This window comes from Diadema antillarum, unplaced genomic scaffold (genome assembly GCF_040938485.1).
Source record: "Diadema antillarum isolate AM-2024a unplaced genomic scaffold, OU_Dant_1.0 seq00001234_RagTag, whole genome shotgun sequence".
Classification (NCBI taxonomy): Eukaryota; Metazoa; Echinodermata; class Echinoidea; order Diadematoida; family Diadematidae; genus Diadema; species Diadema antillarum.
This window is the reverse complement of record NW_027272022.1, coordinates 738,117-752,363: the sequence shown is the minus strand read 5'-3', so window position 1 is coordinate 752,363 and position 14,247 is coordinate 738,117. Positions and strand designations below refer to the sequence as shown.

At 39.5% G+C, this 14,247-nt stretch overlaps 1 protein-coding gene across 1 annotated transcript in view; it reads left to right on the top strand.

The window, feature by feature from the left end:
• Positions 1 to 764: 764 nt before the first annotated feature.
• The window catches only part of LOC139745090 (phosphatidylinositol-3,5-bisphosphate 3-phosphatase MTMR2-like), a 32,106-nt gene continuing 18,623 nt past the window's right edge, over positions 765 to 14,247 (top strand). The window contains exons 1-4 of the mRNA XM_071655511.1: positions 765 to 833; positions 9,377 to 9,452; positions 11,036 to 11,130; positions 13,982 to 14,092. Of these exons, the coding sequence (XP_071511612.1) occupies positions 825 to 833; positions 9,377 to 9,452; positions 11,036 to 11,130; positions 13,982 to 14,092 (291 nt within the window). The 5' untranslated portion in view covers positions 765 to 824. The remainder of the gene's footprint in view (positions 834 to 9,376; positions 9,453 to 11,035; positions 11,131 to 13,981; positions 14,093 to 14,247) is intronic.

Genomic DNA, 14,247 nt, shown 5'->3' with positions numbered 1-14,247 from the left:
ATGATAATAATAAAAGATGGGAAGAATCGTATTAGAGGTAAAGTCCAAACCCCACTGTCCGTCAACTGATCAATTTTCATCTGGAATTGGCACTAAACTTTTGATCATTATTTCAAAGGTAGATATTTCGTTTTGGGATCAAAAGGTTAACATCAATTTTAGATGGAATCCAATTACATGAGTTTCGAGCTCACTTCATTATAGCTTTTTTTCACTTTTTCATTCGGCTTATTAATTATGATTTTTTTTCCTATTGACTGAAATGAATATCATCAAAGTTTCAAAACACAGAGAGTAATTTACCTTTTATTTTTGTATTTTTAGTTTTATTCATTTTTTTTTTTAATTAGGGGAATGAATAGTGTCTATACAAGTACATTTCTGTAGGAGCATTCGCTTGCCGTCACCTCTGATGCATTGTGTACGAGGTGTGTTGCGCAATGACGAGCTGTGTGCTCTACATTGATAGAATTCACCGTAGATGGCGTAGAATAGGAAAGGTGGAAACGGCGATGAAAAATATGGCAGCGGCCTCTGCTGTGAAGGGAGTGTTCTGGCAATTTATCAGAAACGTTTAGTCCGACAAAAATGGAGCCTAAAGGTAATGCAGAAGCGTCGGATGAGAATTTCTAGACAACCGAGACATGTAAGGCAAGGGAGTGGGTCAAATATCGATGGCGGAATTCAAGCCCCAATAACGACCAGAATCAGAGATCCCGAAATGGCGGGTCAGGGTGGAACAGCGAACAGACGAGTTGCTCCTCCGGGAAGCTTAGGGGCAGAGGTCCAGCCGCCTACCGCTACCGACACACTTAAAAAATCAAATGGCAAAGGTGAGTTGGTGATTAGATGTAGCTACATAGAGCCTAGTACAATACTACAAAGATGTCTATAGAAGGAAAATTATTTCCTTAACTTTCAAGAAACAATAGAAATGATCAACATGTTGTAGACATGCAGAATTTAAACTAAACTGACATCTTATTGAAAGAGCACCGGCCATACTCACATTTTCTTGTATGATAATTGATAGTGAGGACACTTTTGCATACACTGAATGACACCCCCTCACGACACACAGCTCGAGTTCATCCCAGTATAGCTTCATGTACAAGCTGCTTCAAGGGATTACTGCAAACAAGGTATCACGGGAAAGTGTGTGTGTTGCACATTTATGTGGCCGCGTGGGCCGTAGAATCTACGTCTGAAGCTAGGGAGGCCGGTGAGCTCACATCCTTGATATCACCTCCCTGAGCTCATCTCCCTAGCTGACTGAGCTTACCTCCCTGAGCTTACCTCCCTGAGCTCACCTCCCTGCTGTAGCCGAGCTAGAAGTTGCCTAGTAATAGCAAAGCTAAAACTATTCTTGTTTCTATAGACCCAAAAATCTGTCTGTCTGAAGGAGTTTTGTAACATTTCATGATTTTTACGATGGATTACATGAAGCCAGACGTAGTCTCTGCGGAACATATCCCTGATGTCTTGATAATAGATACAGACTGATTATCTTTCGGTCTAATTTTAATTTTCGTAAAGCACATTAGAGGTCCAACGTCTAGATTCTATACTAATAACTATTTGTTAGACCAAAAGATCGGTTTGAAGATTTATTTGTCACTGGGGATATGTTTTGTGGAGACAACATCTTGTTTCATGTCTGGTGAACCGTCAAAGTCAAAAACTGTTATGATATTCCTCTGCACAGGCAGATTTTTCTGTCTAAGCTCATTTTAGAGCCCTACATTTGACGTATTGAAGTTATTGCGTTTGTTTTTTTTTTCCCCAAGTCCTCACTGTGCTCTACAAGAGGAGCACGCACCAGTCACCTGAAGGCAGTTTTCTGCGAGCAGAAAATGGCAGGCAGTTTCTTCTGCTACAGGTACTCGACTTTGTCACCCCGGAACTCCAAGACAATTTAATAAAGTCACTAGAAAGGAGCATGATGGCCAAAAGATAAAGGGCACACCTTTGATAACAAGGGCACAGGGGCACAACCCCCCCCCCCCCCCAAAAAAAAAAAAGGGCAAGTGAATTTATAGCCTTTATGATGTTTTTCGGGGGGGGTGGGGGGGGGGCATCACGGCCATGACCATCGATGGCCGTCTATTAATTTGAGCCCTGATGATGCTTCTGACTTTGAAAGATGGTATATAAATAATGAATAGAATGTTGATAGAGGATGGACATTTTCAGCTTAATCTGATAATCTCTTCACTTTTGTTGCTATGGTGTTTGACATCCTTAATTTTTTTTGTTGAGTTATGGGGAGTACATCATTTTAAAGCTTAGAGTCCAGTCTTTCAGAATCTGCCCTTAACTAAAAGACTATGGTGACTTTTTGTTGACCAGTTTTTGTTGCTGGGTCACATATGATATTCACTGAGTTTGCATGGGATCAAGCTTAGAAAGGAAAAAAAGAAGAAGAACAAAGAAATTAACTCTCTGGCTAGGAGGAAAAACATTTAAGGTAACAGTATAGATTTTTTTATTCTATTCTTTAAAGGAACAGAAACAGCTGGTTAATTGATATTTTATACAGTTTGTTTCATGAGTAGCTTGAAGATTTTTTTCCTTTTTCCCCTCAAACACTGCATAAGTTTCCAGCACATGCCTGAAAAACTGTACATAGTAAAATTGTGAGATTTACTGTACATAAACACATGAAATGTTCATGATCATTGCATTTATTTTCGTGCATTGTGAGCTAGTTTTGTCTAGCACAAATTCTATAAAAATTATTTAAGAACAGGGTTTTGTGAACATGTTTTTCAGCCGCTCAGCGAGGAAAAAATTAGCACACATACACTGTAAAACATTATAAGGACATTAAGAGCACTAGAAGATTTTACTCACTTGAGAAGATTGACTTTGATTTAAGATTAGTCAAATAAAATCAGGTGCTGATGAAGGTGCTTTAAGACACTTTTTTAGAAGTGTCATTGAGTATCTATGTAGGTTACATTTGATATCATTACAATCAGGTCATATTTGTTGTGAATTGGAAAGACCTAAATTTATCAAATTTCATTTTTTTTTTTTTTTTGTTGAAGAGGTTTAGTTTCCGTGTAAGGAGAACCATTGAATTCGAAGTTCTCCAGACTCTACGCTTGGTAATGGTCGTCCCACTTCTGTCTTTTCCGCTTTCACATTTCAAAGTGTCATGTGTGATCACTGAATTCATTTTCCTGACCTGGCAATGAGAAATGCAAATAAACTGTTCCATTAAAAATTTTTTTTTTTGAATATCAACATATTTTGAAATATTTGTTCAAATTTTCAAGCATCTGCTGATTAATACACTTTACTTTTCTTTTTTTTTTTGCTACCATCAGTTATTTCTTCTTCAGGAACTTTTTTTTTTTGGGGGGGGGGGCATGTTCCATTGACCATCAAGTTTACAATTTTAAAAATTGTATGTTTCTCTTATGGCAGTCAAGTAAAGAAAAGATTGGAAAGTTGTAACTTTTGCCAAAATTAAAGTCACTGCTTCTTCTCAGATCAAATGTATACAGGCTGGGCAAGGTTTAGATAGGCCCGTAATGGCCTTGAAGTTACTTCAGTGCATGTGAATAGTAGTTAAATAAACTATTTTCAGTGGATTACTCAGTAAAAGTTGTCTCTGATTATGTTCACCAACTCTGAAATTAAATTAGATTGCTCCTGATTGAGGGAAAATAAAGACAGCCGATATGTGCATTCAATTAGGGGAACTCCTCTATTAGTGCAGGAGCTGAGTAGCACTGTGCACCTTGATATGGTGTGTCGCTGGTACCTCCAGTGAGATGAGGAGAATGAATTCAGAATTTAGGGTGGGGGAGGGGAATTGGAAGAGTTTTCGTACCATCTCCCCTGTTCAGACGCAGGCAAGTTTATACCAAAACTCGATAAAAAAAATAATGTATTTATAAAAAAAATCATCGTATAGCCGACAGACTGTTCAGACTCTAATCTCGATCATTCTGGAAAACGTCGTATAGATGTGAAGTTTCCCAGTGCGCATGCTGTTATGGTGCTGAGTGACAGCTATGGGGTCACCTTTCGTGCACGCGTTCAGATGTATCGTATAGCTACCGTTCTATTATAATTTTTTTTTGCGTCTGAACACCCTGAAAGAGTCTGAGGACTAAGAGGAGTGCTGACACAGCCATGGAAAAATGTTCATTGAGAAAGAAAGTAAAAGAATAAGCTTTTGCTTTCATCAGCAATGTTGAGTAGAAGCAGGGGGCAAAAACGCTCTGTATTAGAGAAGTTTGAGGATGTGCTGCAAAACGTTTCTGGAACACGGAAGGGACCTTGACTGTGATTATGGAAAGAGATATGGCATGGCATTGGCACAGTGCAAACTAAACTTTCTACAGGGGAGCAGGAAGTGAGAGTGAAGTGGTCCAAGAATAGTTTAGAGTATATTAGCCAGTATGTTGATGTGGGTGTTGAAAGATTTATTGTTTGTTCTGCCTTAACCCATTGAGGACGGACTGATTTTGCTACAAAATACATTTCCCATAGACACTTGCCCGAGTATACTCGTGACTCGTCCTCAACGGGTTAAAGGTGAAGGTAAAGAATGGATTTCAGGAACAGTTGTGATGAGTTTGAAATATTTCAAGCTTTACTTTCCACTGGAAAACCTCACCTCTTCCTCAGCCCCCCCCCCCCCCCCCCCCAAAAAAAAAGAAGAAGTTTGGTGATGAATGCAGTTAATGAACTTCAAAACAAGACAGCAGCAACAAACCAAACAATTGAAAACAAAAGCCATCATCAGCCTTTACACCAAACATTATTATTTTCTGGAAACAATTTTCATGTTTTGATTGTTCTGACCTTGACCTACCAGTGTGCCGACAAGCAGCCAGAGAGCTCGGCAGTGATTTGGGGCTGTTCGTAGGAGACGAGGGAGTAATTACAAGCGCACTGACACTGTAGGGATCTATATAAACGACAGTGATGTGAGGCGTCTGTTGCTAATCCCCTAGCCCAATCATGCCTTCCCAGTGCTTGTCTGTTCTTTTGCGGTCTAATCATTATAGAGTCCTCTCTCTCTCTCTCTCTTTCTCTTCTAGACCCCTTTACTCTTGTTTGTATCAGTGTTTTTCTTGTTGTTTTGTATCACGTAGAGAGATGACTGAAAGAATTTTTGGAAAGTGATTCATGGCTTCATGGGCTCCTCTATCTCTCTCTGCCCCCTCCCCCCTCCCCCTTGGTTGCAAACATTCACATTCTGTTACCCTCTTGCTTTGGTGGGGTGCTGCCTTCTCTATATCATGTGAGTCTTAGTACAGGGTGCATCAACTTTTCATCCGTGGGCTGCATTCACCCTTCTGCAAGTCATTTTGCACTGCTGGCTGTTTGCGATAGTTTGTTTAGAATACGCGTAGATGTCACTGGGAATATACATCGTTCTTTTCTGAGGTAGAACTTGCCCCAAGCATTGTGTTATGAATATGATGGTCCATGGATCTGCGACCAGGAGCAAGTCTCTAAGCACTGGGTATGAACGGCCCGAGAGAGTTCGGCGTTACAGTCTAGTGAGTTTATTATTGCTGTTATCTACTTTTAGATATGGAGAGAGCTGATCCTGTATCAATTTTGTGGTTTTATCTTAATGTTTTGGTGGAAAGGGAGCAGTAAAGTTGTTCACAAGACTTGCCGGTATTTTTAGTGTGTATCTCCAGTTTAAACCTGTACCCTATCAACGTGAATAGTTTGTTTGTTCCCCCTCCCCCACCGTAGCTTGACGTCCTGTAATTGATCTCCATGAATGTTTTTATAAACCCCTTACATTTACAGTACCCTGCAGAGGACAATTCATAAGTTATGGAACATTTGCTTTATGTTACAGCTAGGCTAATTCAACTAACAAGCACGCAATAGATTTGTGCAGCCTTGATAACATTTCAAGTTTTATTGTTAAGCAGTTAAATTTGTTTACGGTACTAGAATGAAACCAGAGTACTTAGTTAGTGTGTAATATCCAGGGTTTTTTGTGCTTGTGTGTGAGTTTGTGCAGCTTATATTTTTGCATATATAACACTTATTCTATGAGTTTACACATTTTAGCAAAGTGACAAAAAATATTGCATCCTGTGATACAAATGGGTTACATTATCCAAGATGGGAAATCACTAACTTCTTTTCAAAGGGATACTGGTAGTACCTGTACTGCTTTCTCATGCGATTCCCTCAATGTGATTTTCTACCTCTCTACCACTCGCAAAATTCATTGTCCTACAGTACAAGTTCCAATTTTATGAAACGTTATGCTTGCATGGGTATGATGTACGCAGTTGTCAGTGGGGATCTAAAAGTTTGATGGAATGAATCGCATCAGGGTACATTCTGAGTTTAGAAGCATAACCTCAAGTTTACTCTTTGTGTGATTCAGAGCAAGGGTGTTCAATGAAAAAAAAGTTGAAAATAGGGCTTTGGGAAAATATTCTATTCTTTGTAAAACATATAATACATTTTTGTTACCCAGGACATGTCATGAGCAAAGTTGTACAGATAATGATAAACTTTGCTTTGATATTAATTGTATGACAAATCAATGATATTTTTTTTCTCCAGTCAAATGACCAGTAGAGCTACATACATTATTTTAGAGCCATGACTTTTGTACACAAAGCAGTGACCAAAACTTAGAATTTACTTGCAAATCCTGTAGGGATCACTCCTCGACGCTCAATCATTACATAAGATGCAAGCTACATGTGGGCAGGAATAGAATCGCGAGAACTGCTTTCATTTTATGGTGGCATTTTAAATAGTGAGTTATCGATTGGTTTGGGCAGGTTTGTGCATTTGAGTAGAGGGCCAGAATATCCAAACTTGGCCGACTGTCGACTGAGTCGGGCACATTTAAAGAGTTGAGAGTTTCCATCAAAGACTGAAAATTGAATCCACCACAGACACTTTCCTCATTGTGGCACATGATACAGTGTCATCCAGGGCTGCCACCCTCTTTGTAGACATGACGGATATCAATTCTCATCAACCAGCAATTAACTTCCTTGTACTCAGAACACCTGTAGAGGACAATTTTTATATCGAGGTATCACAGCAACTTGTGCAAGTACCCACACAAGTAATAGCATGATTCGGTAAATGGTTTCAGAAACTATAGTCAGTCTGCATGGACGTGCCTGCCAATCACTTGCATCTCAGAAGTCCAACTCATGTGGTTTATACATGGTAAATACTTTGCAAGCATGATTTCAAGAAGCATGAAGCTTGCGAGACAATTTTATAAAGTGGTTAAAGGACAAGTTCACCTTCATATACATGTGGAGTGAGTGAATGCAACAATATTAGTAGAACACATCAGTGAAAGTTTGGGGAAAATCGGACGATACATTCAAAAGTTACAAATTTTCAAAGTGTCTGCGCAGTCACCGCTGGATGAGAAGACTACTACAGTGTATGATGTCATATGCGTACGAGAATAAAAAGAGAATTTCACAAAACTGCACTTTTTGAATAAAGTGCACATTTCTTCGACTTGTTACTGACATATATGTTACAGGTAATATTATTCCTCCTGCTTTCTAAAAGAGAGAGGTCAGGTGTTCTTTTGTTATGCGAGAAAAGTGAAATTATGTTGAATTTTCTTTATTCTTTCTTTATATCGTTGTACACATATGTGACGTCACAAGCTATAGTAGTCTTCTCATCCAGCCTTGAGTGAGCAAAAACTTCAAAAATTTATAACTTTTGAACGGATTGTCCGATTTTCCTCAAACTCTCACTGATGTGTTTTACTTACATTGCTGCATTCACTCAAACTACATGTCTATGAAGGTGAACTTGTCCTTTAAATTCATCTTTGGCAGAATGAGTGAGTGATTTTCACTTTTTTTTCCCAAGGGAAAACTTAGAGATTTCTCAAATTGGAGATGATAATGATTATTGTATACAAGTTTTACATTGCATTTGTGCTATGAGAGGCAATATTTTTGTGAGTTCTTAACCCGGGGGTGGGGGGGCTGGGAGGCCCTGGGAGGCCCCCTTGATGTTCTGAGCGGTAGGTCGCCATCACAAAAAAACTCGTGCCGCGATGTTTCACAACTTTTTTTTTCTGAGTTTCCCGCATCTTTGATTCCAAATTTGCGATGCCCAGGCGCATGGTTTCGAAGTTATGTATTATGAAAGTGAAGACATTCATGTGTCTTGTAATAGAATATAGAATGCAAAGAAGTATCAAACTGCCATTTTGTATCACAGACCTGATGTGGTTACAAGTACCTGGATTTAACTTATTAAGTATGGTTTCCTGGCCATGATCAAAATCGCTGAATAAATGTGCAAGAGACTGGTTTATTTGTCACCATGTAAATGTCTCCCAAGCTGCATGAATTTTGATTCCCCAAGAAAAGGCATTTTTACTCTTCAAGAAAATTGCCAAATATTCAAGACAGCAAAAATAACCAACTAGGATTTATGATGAGAAAGCACATGCTAGTATTAAGTTTGCTGTTGATAATCTTTTTAATTATTTTCAAAACTATGTGTTAATGTACACACACAAATACATGCATAGACACACCAGTACCGGTATTCTGAGGAGCGGAGTTGTTTTCAGTGCAATCTCTTCTGTGTACGCTGTGTCATAAACAATATATAATATGTTGCACTTGCATGCACTCATGCACTCATTCTCTGAAATCTAACAGCAAGAAGGACAGACGGACGAACAGACGTTTCAGTTCTGTACGGCACCCTCGATGACGGAAGATCTCTAATCATAGATTTCCTCAAGTAGACCGGATACCTTGGGGAATGGTTGTTGACGTTCCCCCCAGGATTTCCTGCCTCGGACTATCTCCTCCCCCCCCCCCCCCCCCCCCACCCCCTCTCAGCTGCCTCCCACTGCCTCCCACGAACACTGCCAAGCTCTGGTTTCCCCTTAAACAGCTGACCGTCAAAACCATTCCCCTGCCTCCCTTCACCTCTCCTGAGGAGAAACACAAAAACAAAAACAAGATGTGTGTATGATTCATAAATGTATCACATCAACTGATGACCTTACAGAGAAAATGTGACTTTCCAAGCAAGACCCCATAACAAGGACACAAACAAACTAGTAAAACAAACAAACACAGGACAAAGAAAGGAAAAGCAATTTTGAAAACAAATATATCCAAGCACGTTTTATTTTCTATGACTTAAACTTTCTCACAGCTTGCATACAATATTTTCATACAGATTTGGGTATGAGTTCCATACAATGTACTCGCATTCAACTGTACTATATGTAGCTCATAGTTTATAAATGTGTAATATTTTATATTATCTGTAACATGATATAAGTGTCCACAGGTAGCTTCACAATTGTATGACCTTTCTTTTCTCTCTTCTTTTCTCCCACCATATTTCATTCCAGGTTGTCCGGGAAGATACCAAACTTTCCCAGCCCGAGGAAATCCCACTTTTGCTTGGAGAGAGAATCGAAGGCATAGGTGTGTCCTTAATTCACCCATACTTACTGAATTTTACAGCAGACAAGAAATGAGAAAAAGTCTGTGATTGTTCACAAAGCATTTTGCTTTCTACACTTAGGATTGGTTGTATTAAAGGGACTGTACAGTTCTGGTTGAGGTGAGGATTTAGCTTTTGACGTTTCGCGAGATATTCAGAAACCACTTTATGAGATGTCAAAGAGCATGCAATTCTAAGGGGTATCAAAAGTTTATTTGATGAAAATCGGTTTTGAAATGGCTGAGATATCCAAGAACAAGGTGAAACAAAGAGATTCTAATAAAAGGCGTGGCCTATCGCCTTTCTTTATTATCACTTTTTTGGATATCTCAGCCATTTAAAAACCTATTTTCACCAAATAAACATTGAATCCTACTTAAAAATTACATGCTCTTTCAGATTTCATAAGAGGTATCTCATTATCTCACTTAGGAATATTAGAAACCTGAATCCCCACCTCAACCAGTACTGTAAAGTCCCTTTAACCTATCAGGTTATGAGGATTATTGCTGCAGTGGTCTTGCCATCATTAAGCTGACAAATAAATGCCACGTTACTGTATATAGCAGAAAACTCTCCCCATGGGACCAAATAACATTTGATAATCCAGATTTGGAAGTCTCAGGAGATGCATTAACTGAGAATGACTTTCACAGAAACCAGGATATCCATGATTGTTCACCAAATATTTTTGCAATTTTCTAGGTAGTCACCAGAGTAATAGAGCTTTCCTGTTTTGAAAACTTGAAGTGATGGGTTTTCATAAGAACAAAGTGGTAACTTTATGTCTGCTATCAGTACCAATTTTTCCTTTGTATATCATTGATCAAAATCTTTCCATGATCATTCAGTCTGTCAGGCCAGATTGTCAGAATTATTACCAATCAATCAGAAGCCGCATTACTTGTAGCAAGATACTTTTTGAAGACAAAGATGAGTAGGCATGCATTGCCCATTACTGACGAGCAGATTTTCCCTCCATCTGCCCATATCAGTCAGTTTGATAATTGCCACACAAGGTGATCATGATGTCAAAGTTCACTCAAACCCAGTAGCGCAGTAGTGTAGTAATTTGACTGCCTCAAGTGAAGGCCATCGTGATTAACACAAGGATTAAACTGATTATATTAAGCAATCCTTGTTCGCTGATAGTAGATCTGCAAATGTTCATGCCCATTGTAGAGCGAAGCCTTGTGGCGGAATAGCCGATTGATGAACAAAGCACGCTCGGTGCCTTACAAAGCTTGTGTGACTGCTGCCATATTTTTATCAAAACATGAAGCTGTGCATATATTATCATGATAACAGGACTAGCCTTGAAATTGCAGTGTGGACCCCCCCCCCCCCCCCCCCACACACACACAAATTAAAGCCCATGTGAATACCATCAGGTAATGAAGTTGATCACAAGTTGATCCTCCTACATTGTATGTAATATCTTTTCTCTTTGCCAAGCCAAAGATGAGGACAAGAAAAAAAAAAAAGATACTTGCACAAATTTGAGATTCTGTTAATTTCTTTCTCACAAATTTGTCACCGTTGTCCTTTTTTTTCACCCCTTCAGCCAAAGATGTGACGTACCTGTGTCCCTTCACTGGCCCAATGAGGGGTACACTGACCATCACCAATTACAAGCTGTACTTCAAGGGGGTAGACAGGGTAAGTCTGTGAATGGTGCAGTGACTGTGGTAATGAGTAAGTAAGGTGTGATTCTGCTTAGTATTACTGGTGAAGAAAATTGCTGACTTCTGTTTTACTCGGACAGAGGTTTTTCCTGTGTTTCTCCACATAAAAATCAACAGCACTGTGCCACATACTCCATGTGTTTCTCAAACACATTTCACAAAGTGGAACTGATGAGTCAATTACACAAGTAGTTGCATTCCCAGACAAGATTCTCAGTTTTTACCTCCGCCAAGGAAGGAGGAGGTTAAGTATTCAATCATCGGCATTGGTTTGTCTGTTTGCAAAATAACACAAAAAGTTGGGTACGGATTAAAATGAAACTTGGATGAAATGTTGATATTGACACAAGGAACACCTCATTCAATTTTGGTAGTGATCCAGGAATTTTTAATGGATTTTTGAAGGATTTTTCATATTTTGGCATATAAGGTCAACGAACTTGGAGTTCAAGCTGCGTGTACTGAAGGTTTAGATACGCGCACTAAAGCGCGCACTCTGCTCGGGCAAGGCGCCGAGCAACGACGTAAACAAAAGGCTTTTATTTGGGGGAAATTGCATGCGTGTAAGGGTGGAAAAAATATCTTTGGGTGGAAATGAGCGCCTGGCTTAGCGGAGGTCTGTGCTGTCTGAGTGCTTTTCTTGTTTAATTCAAAGTGGATGATTCTCCATGCAAATTTCCTGTATGAGGAAGGATAGCTTTTGTAACCCATGGAATGGGAAAGATTGCGCAGGTACAATGTATGACACAGTCCATTACATCCTGATGGCGGACTCATCATGTTTTTATGTGTCATTTCAATTGACACACTCCAAACTGAAACCTTTCATTTATGAGTTCATAGCCATTAGTAGCCTGGTAATATATGATTAGAGGGATTAAAGGGAGAAATTAGTATGGCTTGCCACTCTGTACGAGTGGGATATAGACTTGGGATTGTGCCTAACATCTGTGACTCGCTACAACAAAAGGATCCGAAAGTCGGGGAGGACAATTTCCTGAAAATTGCATGACATTATTCCCTTACTCTTCTACTTTAATTTCATATATATCACCACTCAAAAAAGTACTCGGTTGCGGAGATATCGATGATTTTATTAGCGCATGTCAAGTGGTTGAGGATATCAGAATTTCAAGAAAAAGGCCTTCAAAGTTATCCTTCCGACACTATCATGATCAAGGGGAGGCGAGACAGTTTTCACCGCTTGACAATAGAAGGTATGCTCCGAGCAACATCTCCACGATGTTCATTCAAGCTTAGCGCCAGCGGTCTACACACGACCAATCAGTAATCAGGATGCCACGCACTGACCAATAAGATTACTCCCTTGTTGCTAGGGGCGTAGTCTAGCTGCGGCGCTAAGTCCAAATCTTCGGACACGTTTCTGTAACGTTGAAAGTCTGAAAATCATGGCCCAGAAAAATGCTGATTTCTTGGCTTTCCTTTGATCATTTAGCTTCGAAATTTCGGCAGATAATAGACAAAACATTAGAATACAGAATTATGCCAAAAACAGAAATCAGATTGTTTTGACCAATTTTGATCATGTGACTTTGAACTCGATTTTCTCGGCTCAGCCGTCAGCGACTTTAGGATCCTTTTGTTGTAGCGGGTCACATATCTTCTAACCCAGTCCATGTCTAGATTAGACCTGGTCTAGGCTTAGGCCTGCTAGATGCTGAATCCAGACCAAGCCAGTGTGAATGCATTCAGACATCCGGGGGGAGACATTACACAATGTGGCTAAACAGGAGGATCAAATTGTCTTTGGCTATTTGATAAACTCATATTAAAGGGATGGTATAGTTTTGGTTGCGACCTAACTTTGCGTCTTTAACATTTTTGGGGGGTGAGATAATGAGAAACCTCGGAATATGAAATATGAAAGAGCATGTAATTCCAAGAGGGATTCAACGTTTATTTGGTGAAAATTGATTATGAAATGGCTGAGATGCCCAAAACAGAGCAATCCTAAAAAGGTGGGACCCACCTTTAGGATCGCTTTGTTTTACCTTGTTTTTTGATGTCTCAGCCATTGCCATTCCAAAACTGATTTTCATCAAATAAACTTTGAATCCCTCTTGGAATGGTATGCTCTGTACTATTTCGTAAGTGCTTTCTTGGTTTCTCACAAAAACTTAAAAGCCCAGTCCTCATCTCCACCAATGTTATACCATTCTTTTAACTCTTTTTGTGCCATGTTCGCGTGCCCGACTCGGTTGACGGTGTGGCAAGTTCACATATTTTGCTCAAACGCACAAACCCACCCAAACGGATCGATGAATAGCCAAATGCTGCAGTGCAATGAAAGCTTCACTCACGATTCCATGCCTTTCCCGTGTAGCTTGCATGATGTGGTGATTGAATGATCAAGGGATGTTCCCTAATGGATTTGCAAGTAAATTTCTATAAAGTTTCCATTACTGTTTTGTGTGCAAAAGCCATGCCTGGACAATATAGTTAGTTGCTGGTCATTTGAATGAAATATAATCATAGATTTGTCATAAAATTTACAACATAGCTAAGTTTGGCATTATATTTCTCTACATTCAAATTAGCTCATTGCATGTCCAGCAGCACTATCAAAATCTATAAAAAGTTACATTGCTCTGAAAAACAGAATGTTTTCCCAAAGCATGACTACCTTGCAGTCTCAGAATAATGTGGCACACAATGGGTTTACACCATGGCACAGAGTTGATGAAGTCATATCTTCTTATGAATAAATTCATTATGTCACATTCATAGTTGAGAAAATATTACATTATTTTTTCATCACATGTTTGTTTGTCTCCCCCCCCCCCCCCCCCCCCCAATCATTTTAGGAACCCCCATTCATCTTGGATGTACCTCTTGGAACGGTGTATAGGGTTGAGAAAGTGGGCGGGGCTACAAGTAGGGGAGAAAACTCCTATGGCTTGGAGATATTCTGCAAGGTAAGTTTACAGGGATCACACAATTGTCGTGGTAGGATTATCATCAAACTACTGATATTTTTTTAATGAATGCTCTTTCTGGTAATTTGAACCATTACAAGTCTAGTCTAGTCTTGGAAACGACAGTATTCAGGGTTCTTGTGAATAGTGTGTAA